The sequence below is a fragment of the Fundulus heteroclitus genome, chromosome 7, assembly GCF_011125445.2.
Source record: "Fundulus heteroclitus isolate FHET01 chromosome 7, MU-UCD_Fhet_4.1, whole genome shotgun sequence".
In the NCBI taxonomy this organism is placed as follows: Eukaryota; Metazoa; Chordata; class Actinopteri; order Cyprinodontiformes; family Fundulidae; genus Fundulus; species Fundulus heteroclitus.
In genome coordinates this window covers 36,023,093-36,043,876 of record NC_046367.1, presented here as the reverse complement: position 1 = coordinate 36,043,876, position 20,784 = coordinate 36,023,093, and the positions used below count along the sequence as shown (strand labels likewise).

The 20,784-nt window shown below is 39.3% G+C and overlaps 1 protein-coding gene across 1 annotated transcript in view; it reads left to right on the top strand.

Annotated features, from left to right (window-relative positions):
• The first annotated feature begins 3,815 nt into the window (after positions 1-3,815).
• lrp1bb (low density lipoprotein receptor-related protein 1Bb) overlaps positions 3,816-20,784 on the top strand; it is a 394,708-nt gene continuing 377,739 nt past the window's right edge. The window contains exon 1 of the mRNA XM_036139564.1: positions 3,816-4,097. Within this exon, the coding sequence (XP_035995457.1) occupies positions 4,007-4,097 (91 nt within the window). The 5' untranslated portion in view covers positions 3,816-4,006. The remainder of the gene's footprint in view (positions 4,098-20,784) is intronic.

The window sequence follows — 20,784 nt, the reverse complement described above, 5'->3', positions numbered from 1 at the left end:
AACAGAGGTTCTGCTTAAACTGAAAAGGTTTTCGTGTTTGTTTGTTTCTTTCCCTCTGTCAGGAAATCATCTTCAAAAAAATCATATAAATGAGTTTGAGGTAATGACATGAATAATGGCACCAATTATTCTTCATTTTCCAGTCACTCCATGGTTTTATTTTATTTATACCTCATGACTGTTGGGCCATTATTGTTAAAATTTCAATTATGTAATCTGTTATATTACAGATTTCAATTATTAATTTCAATTATGTAATCTGTTATATTACACTTTACAGGGGTGTTTTGAAATATTAGTTTATTTGTCTTCCTGAAGCTTTTACTTGTTTCCATCGCTGCAGTATTTGAACTCTGGAGGTATTGCTGGAATTTGTATTGCCGCTCTCCACAGTGCATGAACCAATCGATATCACAGCATACCAAGATTTTAAAACATTAAGGTATCAAAACAGCAAACATATAATATTGTATTGCATGGTTTAAAGTGAGTTTATCGAGATGCAAGAGCAAGTGTCAGAGTGACTGAATGCATCACTGCTCACTCCCTACCTGTTGCTGCAAACTGCTGGTCAAGTGTCTGAAAGAAAGCAACCACATTTTTACTTTACTTAGAAAAAGATTGACTGCTTAAAAATATTTCTTGTTGTGAAGAAGGACAAATTGTTATGTAAGAAATAAATTAGTATTATCCAGAATTTGTCAGCCCCTCCTATGTTTTTTTTTTTAGCAAAATTCTGTTGAGATGTTCTTTTCCCCTGTCACCACACGCTTGCTCAGGATGACGGTTTGCTGCAATGTCAAAAATTTTATGCAGTCATAATTTTATTTTAATTTGAAACTGTCTATATGATTTGATTATATTGCCTGGGCTAAGTTGGTTGCACACTAGCACAGTTCAGAGCACTGTTGCTTTGCAGAAAGTATGTCCTGGTTTCAAATACCATACTCGGGTCTTTGTAGATGTTCTCTCCGGGTACGCCAGCTCTCTCCCACAGTCCAAAACCATGTTTGTTTGCCATTTGACCCCCCCCCCCCCCCCAAAAAAAAAAAATATCAGATTTGATTATGGGGCCCTAGATTATTTGCCCTTTCTAATTTCCCCTTGTTTGTGAGTCCATATGGATGGCTGTCCTGTGAGTCTCTGTGTTTCCCTGTGATGGACTGAAGACCTATCCATGATGTACCCTGCCTCTTGTCCAATGACCACTGGGAGAGGCACTAACCCCCCAAACCCCCCCCCCCCCCCCACCCATGATTCTACATTTAAAAAAGCTATGGCCCTTCTTTCCCTTTAATAACTGTCTAACTTCTTTGTGGCATAGATTCAACAAGGTATCACGAATATAGCATAGACATTTTGGTAAATATTGAGAAGATAGCATCACACCGCTTGTGGAAATGTTTTAGCTGCACAATCATGAAGCCACTCTCATATTCCACCATATCACAAACGTGCCCTTTTGGATCGAGATTTCTTGAGTGTAGTTATATTTTAGACAATTTTGAGTTTTGTTACATGGTGCATTTCCCTAGTACACAGCAAATTTGTCTGAGTATAACTTTACTCAAATGGAAGAAAACCTACTCAGAAACAGATAACGTTTGGTCCCTCTCAAAAAAAAAAAAAAAAATTCTCAGATTTATTGTGTAGCTATCAGAAGATGTGTGCACTGTGGACTAAAGGGATGGACAAGGTCAGCAACAGTACTCATGTCTGCTGTGGTGTTTAAATGATCATCAGTTGGTACCTGAAGTCTGGCCAGAAAATATCTCCCATTCCATTACACGACTACCCGTGTGAACCTTTGCTACAAGGCAGGATGGCTCAATTCTTATTTTTCAGCACCTGCTGTCCAAATAAGATGGTATTCTAAATAAACTGGTCGTACCAAAATGTTATTTGAGCTACTGTTTGCTTTCTATCATCTCCAACCAGTCTGGCCATTCTCATTTGACATCAACAAGGCATTTTCATTCACAGCACTCCTGCTCACTGGACATTTTTCTCTTTTTTCTAACCATTATCTGTGAAACCAGAAATGAATGTATATGATTCCAGAGGGTCAGTAGTTTTGAAACACCTTCAAGCCGGACAAAGATCACAATCCCTTCAATACCCTTGTTACCTATTCGGATCCTAAAGTTGATGAGTTACTGACCGAGGATTTGCTTTAATAATTGTCACTATATATTTCAAGTGAGCTGAATTGAATACTTTGAATACAACAGTTGACAAGCTCTCATCAACATGGCCCTCTGGAAGCTGACAGCAGGTCCTAACCGAGCAGATATCCTGACATATACCAAGTGATATCAGTTTGATAAACTGCCAGTGCTACTCAGTAAAGAGCAAAACTTCAACAAAAAGTTTATATATTAAACCATTCCTTTTCAGACTTTTTTAACGAGGTAAACATCAGTAAATGTTGCGTTTTCCCAAGTACCACCATGCTGACCACCATCTGAAAACAATGGTAAATGTCAGAAAGGAGAAAAAAAGTCTGCTGGTAGGTTACATCATTGGATTAAGGATGACGTTTAGTTATGTTTTACATTTTTACCCAAGAATTGAAATTTACAAATTTTAAAAAGGGAAAACATTGACTGAAATGTCATGCAAAATTGGAATTCCAGGTAGGAAAGTTTGAGGTTTTTGACCAATTCTCCAATTTAATACTGTGAAAAAATAACTGTTTATGTGCATTTTCTTGTCAATTTGTGTCCCATCAAATATTTCACACACACACACACACACACACACACACACACACACACACACACACACACACACCACTATAGTATTTCCTTAAATGAAAATGTAGTGGAAGTGTTTGAAAGTACAAAATGCTTAATTATAGTTACTAAACATTAGCTGGGTCACCGTTATCATTAACTCAGACTGAATCCCAGTGTTTTTTTTGAACATGGAGTTTAAACGCACTCAAGCTGGGTTTGTCGTTCCGAGATCAAAGCAGACTTGCTTGTTTCCGACTCGCTGTTCGTCAAAAGAAGACGAGTTGAACGAGCACAAACGTTTGGGCTTCAACTAAAACATTTCAAAAGAAAGGTGCATAGGATGAAAATAGTTCACGGTGCTGGAGTTTATTAGCTCTACATCACAGAGAGCTAATTAGTTCATATTCAATTTGCACATATTTGATACCTTTAAAGGCCCTCTATGAACCATCAGTGGTTCATGCTGGGGACCATGGTTCCACACAAAAAGCACCCAAAGGCTATTAACAAATGTAATGGATATCTATCTATCTATCTATCTATCTATCTATCTATCTATCTATCTATCTATCTATCTATCTATCTATCTATCTATCTATCTATCTATCTATCTATCTATCTATCTATCTATCTATCTATCTATCTATCTATCTATCTATCTATCTATCTATCTATCTAAACATATCAAACAGGCAGCAGTGAGAATAATTAAATCATGCTACATTTTTCCATCAATACGGTCATACATCATAAACTTTCCTCAAGGCTTTCTTTCATACCGTGAGACAAATCTAAAAAACGGCACATGCCTACTTTCTATACGTCGTCCCCCCTCGTTTCTTCAGGACCCCCTCTGAGCCTGAGCTCGCAATAACGACACCCGATCATCTGTCTCCAGAGCTAAAACGATTTGATTAATGCCCAACGAGCTGCGTCACCTTAACGGCATTAAATCATTGAGAAAAGACAGGAAACGTACTCCTCCCCTCTTCGCTCTCGGCTCCCTCCCTCGCCCCTCTGTCCCCCCCCCTTTCTCCTCCCTGCCTCTCTGACTCTCTCTCATCCCTCCGGTGCGCCTGTTCACTGCTCAGAGCGGCGGTGTGCATGTGTCAGGGAGCCGCACCGTTCTGCGCACTGGTTCCGCCGGACATCACCGGATAACGGCGCTCGTCAAGCGGGTTTGGTGGTGGAGGGGGAGACTGGACCCGGACCAGGAGCAGGAGCGGGAGAAGCGCCGCGGCGACTTATACAGCCCGCTCTTCGGAAACATGTCGGAGTTTTTCCTACTCGCCTTTCTCGCCCTCTTCTCCGGATTATTTCCGTGCGCCGAACCCTCCAAGGTGTCGGACGAGGAGAAAGGTAAGCCGGAGCGGCAGCGCGGGGTATGCGCAGTCCTATGAAACTTGGCACCTCGGGCCGGTTCTAGTCTTCTGTTGGCACACTGTCTTTAAATGATGTGTAGTTGCTGTATGGTAACATGTTTTTTTTTTAAATGCAACCAACCCTGGCAGAGAAACAGCTGATTACTGTAACTAAAGCGAGAGATGCTCGCCGTTCTCCCCTGTCCAACGTGTCATGCCTTCCTGAAACATTCGGGATATTCAAAATGACACGTTGCCTGGCTTGATCCTAAATAGCAATGCCACCTGTACAACAGAAGTCGCTGGATGTGCATTTGGCACAGCTTTTGCTGTGTTTGAGCATTTCCAGGAACAGCCGTGAGGAGCCAGGACAGGTTTCTATAGCCTGTCGTATCTGTGACTGCAGGTGCGCAGCTTAGCTGTATCCTACAATGCAGCAGGTGAAGAAAAAAAAGATCTCCTGAACCGAGGAGGATTTTTTTTTATTTATTTATTTTGCGTCCGTCCCAGATGTAGCGCGGATCTCTGCCGCGGGATCCCTGAACATCGCTCCAGGACGGCTGTGATAGGACGGTGGTGTGTGCGGTCAGCTGCGGAGCGCAGCGGATCCTAGAAGGAGCTTATTGAAACTGAATGGTGTTTGGAGTTTATTTAAAATAAATGATTTGTAGCAGGTCGAGTGTTGGTTGTCACACTTTTTTTTTAACTCTTGCAAGAGTTATTCATTATTCACGGTACCTTTAGTAATTAAAATCTTAAGGCGCAGAACTCAAAATACACGTTTTTTGTTCATTATAACTAAATGCAATTAACCATCAATGTACTCATACATCGCGACAACTCATTGCAGGTTATGAGGTTGGCTGTCTTTAGGTACAGGCAGCACTTTCTGGAACTGGATTTATTTTAAAGTGCTTTATAGTTATTGGTAACCTCAGTATAGGTTATCAATGGTTATCCAGTTATGGCTTCAGTATCAAGTTGCAGTTTTATTATAAAAATAAAAAAAAGTATATATATATATATATATATATATATATATATATATATATGTGTGTGTGTGTGGGTGTGTGTGTGTTTTTATTTATCAAAAAAGTTAAATTATAAAATATTAGACTTTGACGAAAATATTTGAACCAGACATGTTTTTTATATATATATAAATTACATTGCATTATTCTGTGTGAGCAGTGAAATTAAGGGAATTAAGGAATGTGCAAAGGTAAAAAAATCTGATAACCGCAGATCCCTCATTCCATCGCTGCATTTTAAACTCAACTATTGTTGAGGATCATTGAGAGAGAGAGAGAGAAAAAAAAACGCCGACCGGTGTCACACCAGCTTTGCTCGATATTAGCCCTTTATTTCTTTTTCCAGAACAGAGTTCAGCTATGCAGCCTCCAGCTCGTGTTATCACCGTAGACAGCCACTTACGCTGGTTAAAGCTGATGCAAGATTTATAACCCTAACGTTGAGGGCCATTAGCAGGCTGCAAAGTTATTGTTAAACAAGATTTAAATTAAGTTAACTGCATCCATTTCAGGGGTTTGTCCAGAAAGTTTCATAAGAGGGGGACTTGATGCATGGAGGCACAGATCAATCAACTAGAGATGGAAAACAAGCAATTTTTACTTGATTGACCAGTGTGTCCATAGATCAAATACAAAAAAACTGATTTCTTTGCCTTTTAATTAAATGTATCAATAACAAAACCCCATCGATTTCAGTCTAAAAGCCCAACAACCAATAGCATCCACTTCAATGCACCTTTTTCAGTTTAGTAAAACTCAGGGAAGGGTCAAATGCTTTAATTTAGAAATGGGGATAATCTTGTCATCCATTTGTATTTAGATTCAGAATTACTACCTCTATCATAGAACCTGCTGCACATTTTGTTCACTTTTTTGTTTTATAGTTGGTGGGGGGGGAGAGACCTTCGGTCAGCATATACAGCAGCCGATCAGGTATAAATGAATATTAGAACAAGGAGCTTTTTAAAACAAACAACTGTTTTATTACTTGGGTGAAAGAAGAATCATTGAGAATAATGGCAATTAAATTTACACAATGTTTGCTTGGTAGTAGGCTCCACTTTTCTTCTTTAACAGAGTTGCATTTCACATCTTTAAGCTTGTGACGCATTCATGTAGAATTATCTAGGTTGCCAAAACGGATGCAAAGATTAATAACCTTAAAGGGGGGGGGGGGGGGGGCATTGAAATGCTGCCTGGCGATCGTTAAACAATATTAAAATGAACATCTACGTTCAAGGGGCACTTGTGTAAAGTTTTCTTATGGGGAAGAGGTTTCAAGGGGCACTAATATGACACGAAGACATAACAGAGTTACAGCTTTGTTTAAGTATGCTGCTATGGCAACACTTGAACTTCATATTTCACTTAAGAAAAAAATGTATAGTATATATTGATGTGATAAGTTATAGCACCTTTATAGCCCCCTGTAAAATGTAGTGTTAATGATTTTAAGATGCTTTATAACTAAATTATAACAACTTAACTGTTGACCAAAAACATGGCCCATCATCTGAGGGTGGGGTCCTGGATGTGAGACAGATATCCAAAAAATGGACTCTATTAGGAAAAAACAAGTATACAAAATACAGTATATAAATGTAGCTAATCCATCTTAAATTCATACATATGAATTATTATGCATATAGAAAGCAGATTTGCAGTTGTCGACCATTACCCCTCCTGGCCCCCCATTGGTGGTGCTACTGCTCCATTCAGGGCTTCAGTATCAATCCAGACATTTTCTTGAATATTTTCTTTTTTCTGATTTATTTATTATAAATTAGTAACATTAAAAAAAGTGTACACATTTTACACTTGACCAGTGCATTTACTTTTACACCTATGGCACAGTGCATTAGGCATTATTTAAAGTCAGACCTTAGTTCCAATCCGCGTACTCCTTCAAAGATCGTGCTTGTAATGATGTCTTACCTATAATTTACCCTCCTTTACATTCTCCAGCCGAGCACAGTGTGCCAAGGCTGCTCTGCCTGTTGGGAAACTGTCACATGCCCCCTTCAACACAGCTTGGAAAAGAGGGACTTAGAGACTGCCTTGCAATCACAGTAGGCAAGACAAACACTGTGTGCTTCTCTCGGTGCATGAAATGAAAAGATGGATTTGCCTTTTTCAGCCCTATATGAGTGTCCCTCTCTGCAGCAGTATTGAAAAGGGGGTGGAGGGGGCACTTGGTTTTGACTAAAAGTAAAAAAAATAAAAAGGCACAACTGTAACATTGAGCACTGTAATCTAACAGTTCTCAATGATCACACACATTACAACAGTATCTGGGATGAAGAACTATCATATGTCCTGTCCCATTTGCGACAAGAGTAAATGAAACATCTTGTAGTTGCACGGGAACGATAATGGAATTTCTTTTTTTAACACAAAAAGTGGTTGTTAGCCTAATTAGTCTGAAATGAATCTATTTCTGCATCGTTGTGGCCATTTGGCATCGCATGCCATGTAGCAGGTAGCGGTTATCTCTGAATGAATTAAAAGCATGTCCAGCACCCATTGTCTGAATGGCATTGTCTCCAACAAATGCTTCCCTTCTGTGTTTCCCTACTTATCGCTCGCATCCATCTAACATTGAGCCGCTTGACCTGGCCGGGCCTGTTTTGCCAGGAAACCGCTGATCAGACACTAAGAAAAGCTTAAGGAATTTGAAAAACGCCATTGTACTTCTTTCTTTTAAAAAGTCTTTTACCTAAGAAAACAAATAATCTAAATACTCCTAATCTCATGCAGTGACCTCAGCGGCAGATAAGCATCGTCAAGCGCAAACAGCTCAAGGTTGCCTGTAATGTATAGCCTATTTAAAAGTTGATAGTGTTGTGGAAGGCACAGATAGGTCCGCACACTAATGCAGGTAAGAGTGCCTTCAGTAGCTAATTAAGTGAGATAGTGAGATACGATCGCACAAGGGTATGTGAGTGACTATGTGTTTAAATGCGCAGTGGTTGAGACCCAATCACGATCAGTGTAGTCATTTATTACTTAAGTGTTTAAGTTAACCTGCAGATATAAAAAAAACTGTGTAGTATTGGCTTTAGTCTGTACTATTATACATGAAGTAAAGAAAAAAATGCCTTTTCAGGCACTCAGATATATTGTGGACTCGTATAGTTAGAGTGTGGTGGTGTAGGGCAATCGATGGAATGAAAAATGAACTAGAAAAGAGAGGCAGATTTTTCCATTGTTCTCTCTTAATTGCAAAAAAATGAGTTTCATTTTGTTTTTAATATCCTATCATTGTCCGGACTTCGATAGGGACCACTTCAGCACTTCCATTTGCCGAGATAGGGAAAAGAACAAATAGACTACATTAGAATATGGATAATGCTTAGTGAATGATTCGGCTATGTGCTCACAAAATATTTAGAGGCCCTTTAATTTCACGTTTTAGAAACAGGATCTGTCAGACAAATCAAGAGTCATGTTCAAAATGTCCTTTACTCCACTTATGTGCACTATAATGTCAGTATAAATCTAAGTATTACAGCAAATAACATCACAGTTTGGGCAAAGACCTGGATACCTTCATGGCCATTAGCTAATCACGTAATGTGTATAAAAGTGTATAACATCTACATATTCATTTCATTCCTGCATCTTCTTGTTTTTATGCAATGAATTATTCATGTTGTTGTTATTTCTATTAAAGGTTACAAACACTCTGTGATTACATTGTGTGCATTAGAAGTCAAAAAATGTTTCCATAGATTATGTCATCTATGTGAATATAATGACGCTGATTCCCAACACATAATGTATGTTGATTATTTATTTATTTTTAACCATTCTTACTGATAACTATAATCCCACAAATAAGACAGATACACACTATTTAAATAGTAACATTAGTTAAATAGTAGGTTAAAAAATAGTTTAAATAGTTGCGTTCTTATTGACTTTATCCGTTTCTCACATCGTTGTGGTCGTACTTTAAGCAACTCTTTTGTTCAACAGCGCTTCCTTGTTTCTGTGACCCAGATTGGGTCAAGCGTCAGCTTTAATTGTATAGCACTTGTGTTTAAAGTGGAATCCATGGTCAACTTATTGACTACATTGTTCCTTATTCCAGCGGCAGCAAATGAGCCCAAAATGTTTTTTTTTTGTTAGAGACAAGAGGCTTTCTCCAGGCAACCCTTACAAACAAGCAATACTCGTTCCGTCCTTTTCTGATTGCCCTGCCATGAACTTTAACATTTAACATGCTAGCTGAGGCCTGTAGAGTGTGAGATGGAGCTCATGCTTTTTTTTTTTCCAGTTTCCCTGGGAAGCGTATGCTCTGTCCTTGAGGTAAATTATGTGGGATGTTCACTCCTGGAAAGAATAGTAATTATTGGCAATTGTTAAATGTTTCTCACTTGTGAAGTCTTTCTCACTGTAGACTGATGAACTCCAAATTGTTTGGAAATGGCCTTATAACCCTTCAACAATTAACAGCCTGCAAAAAATTCTTCTCTAAGGTCATTGCTGACAATTTTTCTTTTTTGGCAATATGTTAACTGTAGACCAAACCTTCGAAATCAAACAAATTTGAGCTGCAGCACTTGGCTTTTACACTGCTTCTAATTGTCTATTATACCAGGAAGGATTTGCTTTATTTTTAATAACAGTCAAAAACATTTTTCCCATAACGTGCCTGGGTTATTGTGCACACGGTGCTCATGAGATAAAATAAATAAATAAATAAAAGAACATAATTGGTCTCTGTCTGATCATAGCTAGTAACAAATACGATGTTTCAAAACTTTTTTTAGCAGAATATTTTTATGCTGTTATTCTTTTAACACTATTTGGAGACTTTTTTTCCATTATTATAATTTTGAAGTTGAACCAGACTGCACTGTTTGGTAACGACTTTGAATCTGTCTTCATGACTGGATTGCGTTTACTTTTTTAAGTGCCTTGGGAATATTTGTTGTGAACTGGGACTGTATAAATAAACTGAATTGAACTTATTCAAAGTCGAGCATTGTTCTCTTTCAACTTACCTGGTGTTGCAGCACTGTAGCGTCTGCAGATAATTAATAAAGCTGTGGTCTGACCACAGTTATATATACAAGCAACTCTTTGTTGCCTATATATTGCTGGGTTGAAGGGATTTCTGTTGCCGTTTGAGAACCCTAGCAGAATTTAACCTCAGCTTTCTGGGCTGCTTCAGAAGTAACATTGTAGGCTTAAAACAGAAAAGGAGAATTCCTGATTCCGTGGCGTTGTGCAGGCGAAAAAAAAAGTTAAGTGTCACTTTCTGGATCACGAAAGCACAGCTGAGATGGTAAGGGCAAGTAATCAGGATAGCAGAGAGGCTTTTGTTAAAGAGAATTGTTTATGGCAAGCCTGCCCAGGGGAAAAGGGCTTTAACTTGAATATTACAAGGGCTGCTTGTGGTTGTCACTGAAACGTTCTATTATTCATTTTTCAAACTAGGAGCAAGCTGTTCTGGCTCATGATTTTTGGTGGGACCTCATTACAAAACGAACACTCTGAATCACACTGCAGCTGCAGTACAGCTGTAATGACTGACTGAGGACATATCTGGTACGCAAGGTGTATTAGTCATATCCGTTTTTTGGTAATACATACATCGTACTTACACATGAGTTGGTTGTCATGTGACAAAAGAGCACAATCTGTTGCTCTGCTTTTCAAGAGTGAATTTATTATATAAATCATGTCACACCACAACAGCAGGAAAGTGAACCTAAGTGAAGGCAGAAACATGACAGGCAGGTAAAGTTCCGTGATTGTTATTGAGCTAATGTGAAAAATGCAGGGATGAAGGTGGTCAGGTGGGCAGAATCGTGCAGAAGCAACAGCAGATGTTGGAGGGCAAGAGATGAACAATCTGCACCATTAAAAAGACAAAAACCCAAGTAAGGATGGCAGCAGGGCTGCTGTGGGATTTGGAAAGAGGTGGGTGTGGCAGTCAGCTGCAACCAAGAGGAAAGCTTGATGATGTGGGTGGAGGGAATGTGACTGCAGGGAGAGGGTAGACATTCTGAAATCACACCAGCTTGAAAAAGAAAGTTTGAACTTCAATTGATAACTTCATACTAGTCATCGAATTCACTCTGTCTATACTTATGTCAGATTTCTTTTTTTAATAATGCACAAAATTGGATATCCAACATTAATTTCTCAATATTGTGAAATTCACATAATGTAAAAAACAAAAACATATATAAAACTGAAGCAAAGATCGTTTATATATGTATATAAAATGTAATGGTAAATAATTTGTTTGGTGACAAATAAATTGGGAAACACCCACATATATTCCAAAAATGGCTAAAATCCCATGCAGATGTATCAAGTCATTTGTACATGATTATATCATTACTCAGCATTTTCAAGATTTGCTGTATTTAAACCTTGGACATTTGTTTTGGTGTGCTCCTGACTGTAGAAGTGAAAGTTAAGACCATTGTGTTTAAAAAGGTATTTAAAGAGGTCTCAAAATAATTTAAAATCAGCTTGCTGATGTGATAATAGTTAACAAATGAAAGAAAACAAAATACTCAAGTAAGTTCACCCTGAAAGTAGACCGCAGGATGCTTAAAGACACCCACAAAATCTTTGTGTCATTATGGGATGTAGAACAGGGTCTTCCTACTTTTTTAAATACAAATTAATTCCTTGAAAATTAAAAAGGAGCTGCTCAAGCGTAACTCTCATGGGAGGTGTGCAAGGAAGGAACCATTGCTTTTCAAGAAAGGCGTGAAGGTCATACTAACGTTGGCCTGAGAGAACGTAGACAAAGATCAGGACTACTGGGAAAAGGGTTTTTGACCCAGAAGTTGAAATTGAATTATTTGGACAAAAGAAAACAGGACACATTTTGTAATGGGATGGCTTAAAACTAAAACGAAAAATATAGAAATATGTGATTGACACATGACAGAATATCTAAGGGGTATGAATACATCTGCGTGGCACTGTAACTGCATGGGGAAACATTCTTAAACCCTCCATCCGATCCACTTTACCCCACTGCCTCCGGACAAATGTCACAGGTGGGCTCTTAGTGAAATAGTCACAGCTCAAGCTGATTAAGCTTAAACTGTTATCGGGGATTTATCTTCGTCTTGGTCAAGCCTTCCACCCGTGTCGAAGTTTGCGTTAGCAGATCAGGGGCAGTAAGAGAGTCTACAGCATTAAATCCAGAATGTCTTTGCCTTCACTCATTTTGATGATGAATCGTTTCTTCTTTAGATAATTGGATGTATCACAGGTGGTCTCAAAATGTTGTGGTTAAGGTTTGGCAAAAAAAAGCAACTAAACAAGCCTGATACACTCTGGAATTAAGCCCTTTGGCCCGGTAAGCCTGAAGTAATTTCACTAGTCAAATGTTAAGAAAAGCAAAGCTCCAAAACACCAATTAGGAGTCTATTAGTTAAATACAAAAAGAATATCTGTTATATCAGCCAAATGGGTATTAAATAAAGTTTCCACCAACACACAGACATTTGCTTTAGGGTATGTTCTTTAACAATTTTGCTATTGTTAAAAATTAAACTTGTATTAATCAGAAGGAAGTGTTTTTACTTTTAGCTTGAAACTGGAGCAAGTTTATTCATTAAGGTTTTTACAGGGGCAAAGACCTCCAGAAGGGGTTTCAGTACTTTTGCAGCTCATTGTCTGACAAGATCCAGTTCTGGTTGTTAAAGCGGAAACTGTTTGGTAAAGACTAATAGGTGGCCTTCAAAGGTAGGACTGCAATCTATTTTCACAGCTGTTTAGCGCCTTTTTTCCCCTACACCACAACCTGAAAATGGGCCCGCCAGCTGCAAGGTCTCCAGCTAGGTTTTCTGCCCACATCCTGTTCCGACATGGCAGCAAAAAGTGTCCACATCAGCAGTAGGTAATCCTCAAGATGTGGGGGGAAAAAAAAGGTCCACAGTCTCCAGGCTAATCTGTCTTCACTCACTAATTGAATAAAACCCATGCAGGTTCCAGGTAAAACTGGGTTGAAGACTGCACGAGAGTGAGGTTCCAACTGGAGATGATGCACCAGTCAGCATTGTGCTCTGGCGTCTGCTGTAGTTGGCTTCTATACATGGATTTCATGCACTTTTTTTTATTGACTCCTACATTTCAAGTTTGCCTTGGCTATAAAACTAGACAAGCTGACAGAACTAGCTGTGAGCACTTCAGCTGAGCTGTCCAACCAAACCTCAATGTTTGCCTAGAAGAACTTCAAACATCGCAGTAGCCACAAAGAAATCCCATATTAGGATTTTTTTTTTTTTTTGTTGAGGCAACTGCTTAGCCAGCAATTTTTCAGAATGACATCCAGTCTTTTATACGCTATGAAAAGACATTGAAACAGCTGACACGTCTCTCTGGTGATGTCAGCTGAGTGTTGCTGACATTGAGCTCTTACATCCTTCTCAGGGCAAAGGTGAAGCGTGGCCGCAAGCTAAAGAAGGAATCTCTGAATCAGCCTCCAACTGTTTTTTTCTTGGGTTTTACAGTGTGATGATGAAGCTGTGCTGCGTCCAACAGAAAGAAGATATTGAATGTAGCTGTGAGATTTTTCAATAGTGTCAAATTTAATATCCCTTCCCACAGTCTTAACAGGCCAAAATTGAATCAGTAACTGAACCGGCTTGGGTTGTGAACGTCAGTAGCTGTAAATTGAATTGCGCCTCCGATTACTAAAGGAAGGAGTGGTTAATGGTTTTCACACAGTTGATCAGTTTTGGGGAGACTTAATAGCAGGATTGGATCTCAAAATGGATTTTTCTATGAGGTTACATATTTTAAAATGTTAATTGATATTTTTCTTCTTTGGATTAAAACATAGCCTTGGTAGCAATGAGTTTTTGAACAATTAATAGAGAAAATAGTAACTGTTTTCTCAATTATATAAATATTTGCAACATTGGACTCATGCATTGTCTTAAAAAGGATTCATAGTCCTTGAACTTTTTTACATTTTGTCATGCTACAGCCACAAACTTCTTGGGATTTCCAACCGAGGGTAACATGAGGTTTAAATACAAAAGAGCGTGTTTAATCTGTCCCCCCCCCCATATTACATAAACAATTATCCAAAGTCTGAATGAAACCTAATTTGACTAAAATTTGGAGTTTACACATGTGAATATCTTATCCCAAGTCTGTTTTTGGAATTAGAATGATATAAAATAAAATAAAAAAATAACTGCACTGTAACATACCTATCAGTCACATTTATTAATATGAAGCTAAAGGCAGAAATTCAACTGAAGAAACTCTTGCTTACTTCTATCCAATCGGAGGCTGGTCCGCCTCCGATGCAGTCAATCTGCTTCGAGCCACACCTCCTCGAAGCCCAATCATCATCCAGCGTTCACCTTAAAAGCGACTCCAAATCATCTCTCGGCCTGCTTTTCAGCAAGCGCAAGAACCGTCGCACCAATGTCGGATTTCGATTCAGACGACCATTTCAACCCACCTCCATCCCCTTCTCCACCATTGCAGCAAGCTCCATCTGACTTTTCTCGATGCTCCTTCAATCTCGCCCTTTCCTTCTGGACTCTCATGGAGTTCCCTGTCACTCTTAAAACGGTCCGGCAGAAGACCACCATGTTGAGCCTGGTTCTGCCAGAGGTTTCTTCCCAAAGGGGAGTTTTTTCTCTCCACAGTCGCTTCATGCTTGCTCATCATGGACAGTTTATGCAAACTTTGTTTATCCAAGTTTGACATTTAACTCAAGCAATTACCTTGCAAACCAGCCTCTATGGATTAACCAACTTCATCTATCTAAACTCCACCACCAGTTTCAGGCCTGGGGGAAATATCCCTATTCTCATACATCTGCTTATCTACATTAAAGTATAAATCAGAGTTTATATTTCCTGCCAAGGTCTGAGCACCAAAGTTGTTTATTATTATTATTGTATCAATAAATTCTTCTAATTGCCTTTTCTCTCTTTGTGAGTTTTTCAGATTGAAATAGCGGTATTCCCAGCGAACAGTCTTAAACCCTATCTGCACGGGTTTTATCAAGGTACCTCATGTAATAAATAAGTTACCCCTCTACATCAGCTTTTTATGTGGCTCATTCGCACGGGATATTTGCAGAAATGTACGGACATCTCTGCTGCTTATTGCGCATGCGAGCGGCTGTGTAATAGAAGCAGTGCAGCCAACATCGCCTATAAGCGTCTCTGGGCACTCTTTTTTTCTAAAGTCGCTGGTAGATTTCGTGAGTTGTGGTTTTTGGGCTTGTTTTTTGAATATTAAGTCGCATATTTGGGCTTTTTTTTCTAACAGAACCCCTTCTTCTGTGTATGGCACTGTGCAACAGGAGCTAGACCTCACGCTGTTGTTGACAGCGACAGAGCCCGTTTCCAATATAGAAACGGGCTCTGTATTACTGTGTGGCGGGTTGCTTGCTTGATAGGGTTTTGCTGGGCTGGTGAGAGTCCATGTCTGTCTCTTGGCAAACCAGATCACATCATCTTTCTGTTGCTAATGAATGGGTAGGAGGTGGGTGAACACCTTCACTTTACCCGTCATGAAAAAAAAAAAATAAAACTTTGATGAACTTAACTGTTTTCAGGCTCCTTAGAGTGAGATAAAGATTTCCATTGGGGTGAATAGAAATAAGTTATGGTTTATCAAAGGACCAGCCGATGAGCTTATGCTAATTAATCCAAGAAGATGCTGAATGAACAGAGAATTCAGCTTATTGTCACAAGAAAAGCAAGCATGTAACATCTACTGCATCCAATCGTCTGATCCCTGGACACAGGGACAAGGGATTAATGGGGGTTATTAGTTGTTTAGAAGGTGAACCTCTACCCCTGTCCAGAGTCTGAAGCAGCCTCTAACAGCATTTCATCCAGGATGGCCTCGTATTTACCTCCATCCATCTTCCCTTGAACTGACCGCATTCCCTGTCCCTCCTGAAGAAAAGCATTGCCACGCCATACTGTAACACTGCCATCGCTGTGATGCATGATCCAATTTTGTACTGGTCTGTGACATAAAATCTCAATAAAACATCTTAAAGCTGTGGTTATAACGTGACAAAATGCAAAAAAAAAAGACGAAAGGAAAAATATCCATCTTCTGTAAGTTGTGAGAGCATGAGGTCATACTTATGTAACCTACTTTGTAGAACTAAAATTACAAAACAGCCACGAACATGTACAGTTCACATATGCCCACCAAAGCACTTCCAACAACAACATGACCTCCTCTTTTACTGAGCATCCAGCAAGGGATGGCGTGATAGTAAAGGTTAACGTTAGTATTCAGCTGGACGGCCCGGGTTAAGCAAACCTCTTCCTTGAAGTGTCTCTGAGGGTGAAAGAGTCTCCATCTTCGGCTATTGGTCTTGTCAGTTTGAAAGGGTTAGCGCCATCTGGATGATGGCAGCACCCTGAGGAGGTAACCTGTGCATAATGTGTGTGCACTGCATCGCTATGCTATGCTTCTATTACCCCATACATTCGTTTTATGCTGTGCCAAAGAAGATGCTCCTTCTCCGCTGTTTCTTCTGTTTATGTTTCATCAAGAATAAACATATTTACATACGCTGTAGATAAAAACAGGGCTGCTCAGTGCTGTGCTTGGTAGCACTGTTGCCTTGCAACAAGAAGGTCTTGGGTTAAAGTCCCATACTAGGGTCTTTCTGCATGGAGGCTTGCATGTTTGCCCTTTGCATGCATTTATTTATTTTCTTCAAATGGAGAGGGTTACGACATTAGTATTTCGTAGAGTTGCCTTTTAAACCGTATGACTTAGATCAAACTGTTTGGGCATCCTTCCACACGCTTCTCACAATAATTGGATGTAATTTTGCAGCATTCCTCCTGACAGAACTTGAGTTACTGGGTCAGGTTTTTAGTATTTCTTGCTTGATCACATCTGCCTGCAAATTTCTGATGGGGCTGAGATCAGGACTTTGATGATCACTCCAAAACACAGACTTTGCTGTCCCAAATGCAACTCATTTGATAGTATGGTTAGGGTCCATCTCCACATAGAAGAACCACTTGCATTCAAGCTTTAAGTTCCTGTGAGATTTTGCTTTGTGTATTTTGTAAAGTGCACCAGCCCCTCCTGTTGCAGACTCACCACCACCATCACCACACGACAGTTCTGCCCCCCCCCCCCCCCCCCCCCCCGCCCCCCATATCACAGTTTAGATGGTGTCCTTAGTCTAGCATGTTTCTGCATTGTTCCTTAATTTTTAACATTGTTCATAATGTCCAGCATATCTCCAAGAATTAAGCTGATTGTGCCGGAGTGAACTTGCACGCTGTACTATGGCTTTTATGAAGCTTTTTGTGGTAATAACTTTTATCTCGCTGAGTGGTCATTCAGCCCATGTTGTTACAGGACTCAGAACAAAAGCAAAAGTCCTTCTTCAGATGCTGACTGAGGCTTATTTGCACAGTTGCAACTGACACTTTTTCCATCTCTGAGACACAGAACCCATCTCCTCCCCGAGCTGTAAATCATTTTTTTATTTCCACCCTAAAAATGTATTGGTTGCTGAATCTGTTAGAAGAGTGCTTTCATTCAGCTCCGCCTTTACACTCGTGAAAACCTAAGGAAGTCTTTAATATTTGATCAAACTCTGTGACTGACAAAAATTGGTGACCGTCAAATAAACATGTTCTGGTTTGTGGCGCCTGTCAGCAACTGATCAATACAGCATGAAAGATTTTCTTTGCGGAAGGATTGTTGGACAAGGCAGAAGGCTTGGTAAACAAAAAGACAGATACTTTGGCAGAAATAGTTCCTTTTTTGATACTACATAAATCAAATGTTACTTTTGCTGATATATGTCAAATCTAGAAAAAAACAAAGCACTATTTCTGATTTGTGGTGAAGGCAACATCCATATAATAAGTATAAAAGAAAAGGTTTTATTTTCATTCAAGGAAACTATTCCAGGTACTTTAGAGGGCTGTGGGTTATAATGCCACCAAGTCTCACCAAAAAAGCCAAGATAACATTAGAGAAAAAAAAATCAGGTTACATTTGGATATTTTTTGCAGATCTGAATTACTTCGAGTAAATAAAAAACTCAGTGAAAAACCTTTTGCCCCTCTACAGATTTTTTTGTTCTATTTTTGCTTTCACCATTGTTAAATATTTCCATGCCTTGAATACATTTTCATACAAGTCAAAGGCATCTGAGGTAAATACAAAAAAACTGTTCTGGACATTGTACTTTAAGATTAAACCTTACAACCAGTGTCTCCCATCCACAACGATGCCCTGCTCTTAGCTGAGTTTGTCGGAGATGCTCTTTTAACGGTCAATCCTTAAGTAAAAACTACTTTTTGATTAAGGTCTCCGGAATCACACTCACACATACACACACACACTGGCACAAGCGGTTAAAAGAGCTCGGCGCCAGCACTTATGACCTACAGATTGGTCAGAAGTAGCGGTGTTGAGGTGTTCGAATCCCCCAAGTGGCAACGGTGGTGGCCAGAGGACCAGAGAGAGGGCTGCCGAAGCCTGGCTGGGGACTCTCTCCCAGCTGCCACCTGGCACAGAGCGAGGGCTCAGTGCCCCATCATGCAGACTTGGCTCAGAAAGCCAGAACAGGGGAGGGATTCATCCATCCCCCAACAAGCTTCATTCAGCTGACAAACCTAAGGCCAGTTGGTTATGCTGCACTAGATTCTTCTTGGGAAAAATGTTATTTGCTTTAACAACTCGGGCGTTGACTGTTTTCTCTCTGGCATAAATATGTATGGTTTTGTCGGTATTGTGGCGTTGATACAGTGTGGGAAACTATATTAATGCACAAAAATAAATCTGTCTCATATTATATCAAAAATCAGCCTGGGGATGAATTATTTAACAAATCAAACAATAGTATTTAATTAAAGGATTAAAAAGAAGTGGGACGATTTTGTATATTTTTGAAAGATTAAGGTGTATTTAGGATCCGAGCAGAGATGATTATACTTAAAATGGAAAATTATCAGAAAAACCACAAGGAGCTAGTTATTAATGCAATGAAGGTTTCCTTTTATTACTGAAACTTAAATTTACTTATAATGTATTTTAATTAAGTAAAACAACAAGCCAGGAAGATAAAAAAAAGATACTAAATCCCATATACGCTACAATTACAGCTAAAAGTGGAAGTGTTATGACTGCGGGACTGTTTGTAAAACTAACTAAACCAATTCACAATTGAGTTTTATCAAATGTTTACTGGTTCTTTCAGGATTTTAAAAAAGGGGACTTCATGGCTTTGAACACTGAGGTCTTGCACATAACAATCAATAGTCGAGGTTTGAAACTAGCTTTGATTTGACACCTTTCAACACCAGAACACCCTGAAGTTGTGCCGTTGGTCGACTGGATCACTCCAGGCGTACAGCTTCCACGGTGTCATCTTCTACCTGGGCTAATGTTGAAATTTCAGCCCAAACAGCTGCTATTCCTGCTGGAAAGGAACACAGACCAGAAGCCTCTCCATTTAGACTTTCGTAACTTGAACTTCCCGGTAGAGGTGGGAGGATCGGTCCTAGTATCGATAATATTGATACCAACGCTGGTATTGATATTGAACAATGACTTGATAAAAGATCAATACTTTTTTATTCTCTCCCGCACGCACTAACTGCAGCAGATTCACCAAAGTCTCCCCGTCTGCTCCTCCTCCCCTCTCGTCACTGTCTTGCACCGTCACGTGACTCAGCGGTACCAGCCAATCAGCACGCAAACTCAGCCTGGCCCACCCACTCAGCTCTCTCTGCTCTGGATACACAAACAACCGTGCTGCTGCTCCTAAGACTCGGAGAGAGAGAGAGAGAGAGACATAGAGAAAACCAGAGCAGAAAAAACATGGAGGAGAGGAAAAGCAGCGCCGTTTGGCTATATTTTAATGCCGTAAAAGAAGCAACGGTTTATGGTTTGTAGAATGTCAGTTAAACACAGTGGAAACACAAATTTATATAAGCAAGAAAACGTCTAGCTGCAGAAACGGAGAGGAGCCGAAACTCGACCCACAGACAGGGGTCATAGACAGAGGCGTTTTAGACCTCCAGATAATATCCAAGTAGATAAGAATGGTCATCTTCAGCAGCAGTTCATATTAACTATCAAAGTTGATATTAAATGTCATATGTTACTGGAGATCACGCAGAAAGTGTAATTAAGACCTTGAAAATTACATAAGAATTGAATGATAATCCACCTAGATTAAACACTATAAACATAATAATATTATTATTATTATTATTATTATTATTATTATTATTATTATTCAATTGTAATGATAAAGTAAAAATCACAAAAACACCAAAAGTTTCATGATACATCAAGCTTAAATATGAAAAAAAGTATCGGTATCGATAGCGGCGATACTGACCCTGTATTTACTTGGTATAGGATCGATTTAAAATTCCTGGTGTCGCCCACCTCTACTTCCTGGTGGTTCCCCAGTTTGGATTTTTATTTATATAGCCCCAATTAATGATGCATGTCATCTCAAGGCACTTTACAAAGTCTAATTCAAATAAATCATACAGATTGGTCAAAATGTTTCCTATTTAAAGAAACCCAGCAGATTGAATATGCTGGAAAGGGAACGTCTGACTGTAATATGACAAAGCAAACATGTTATACAAAGTCCAATCAAAGACAAGGCGAACCGATTCCTTAAAA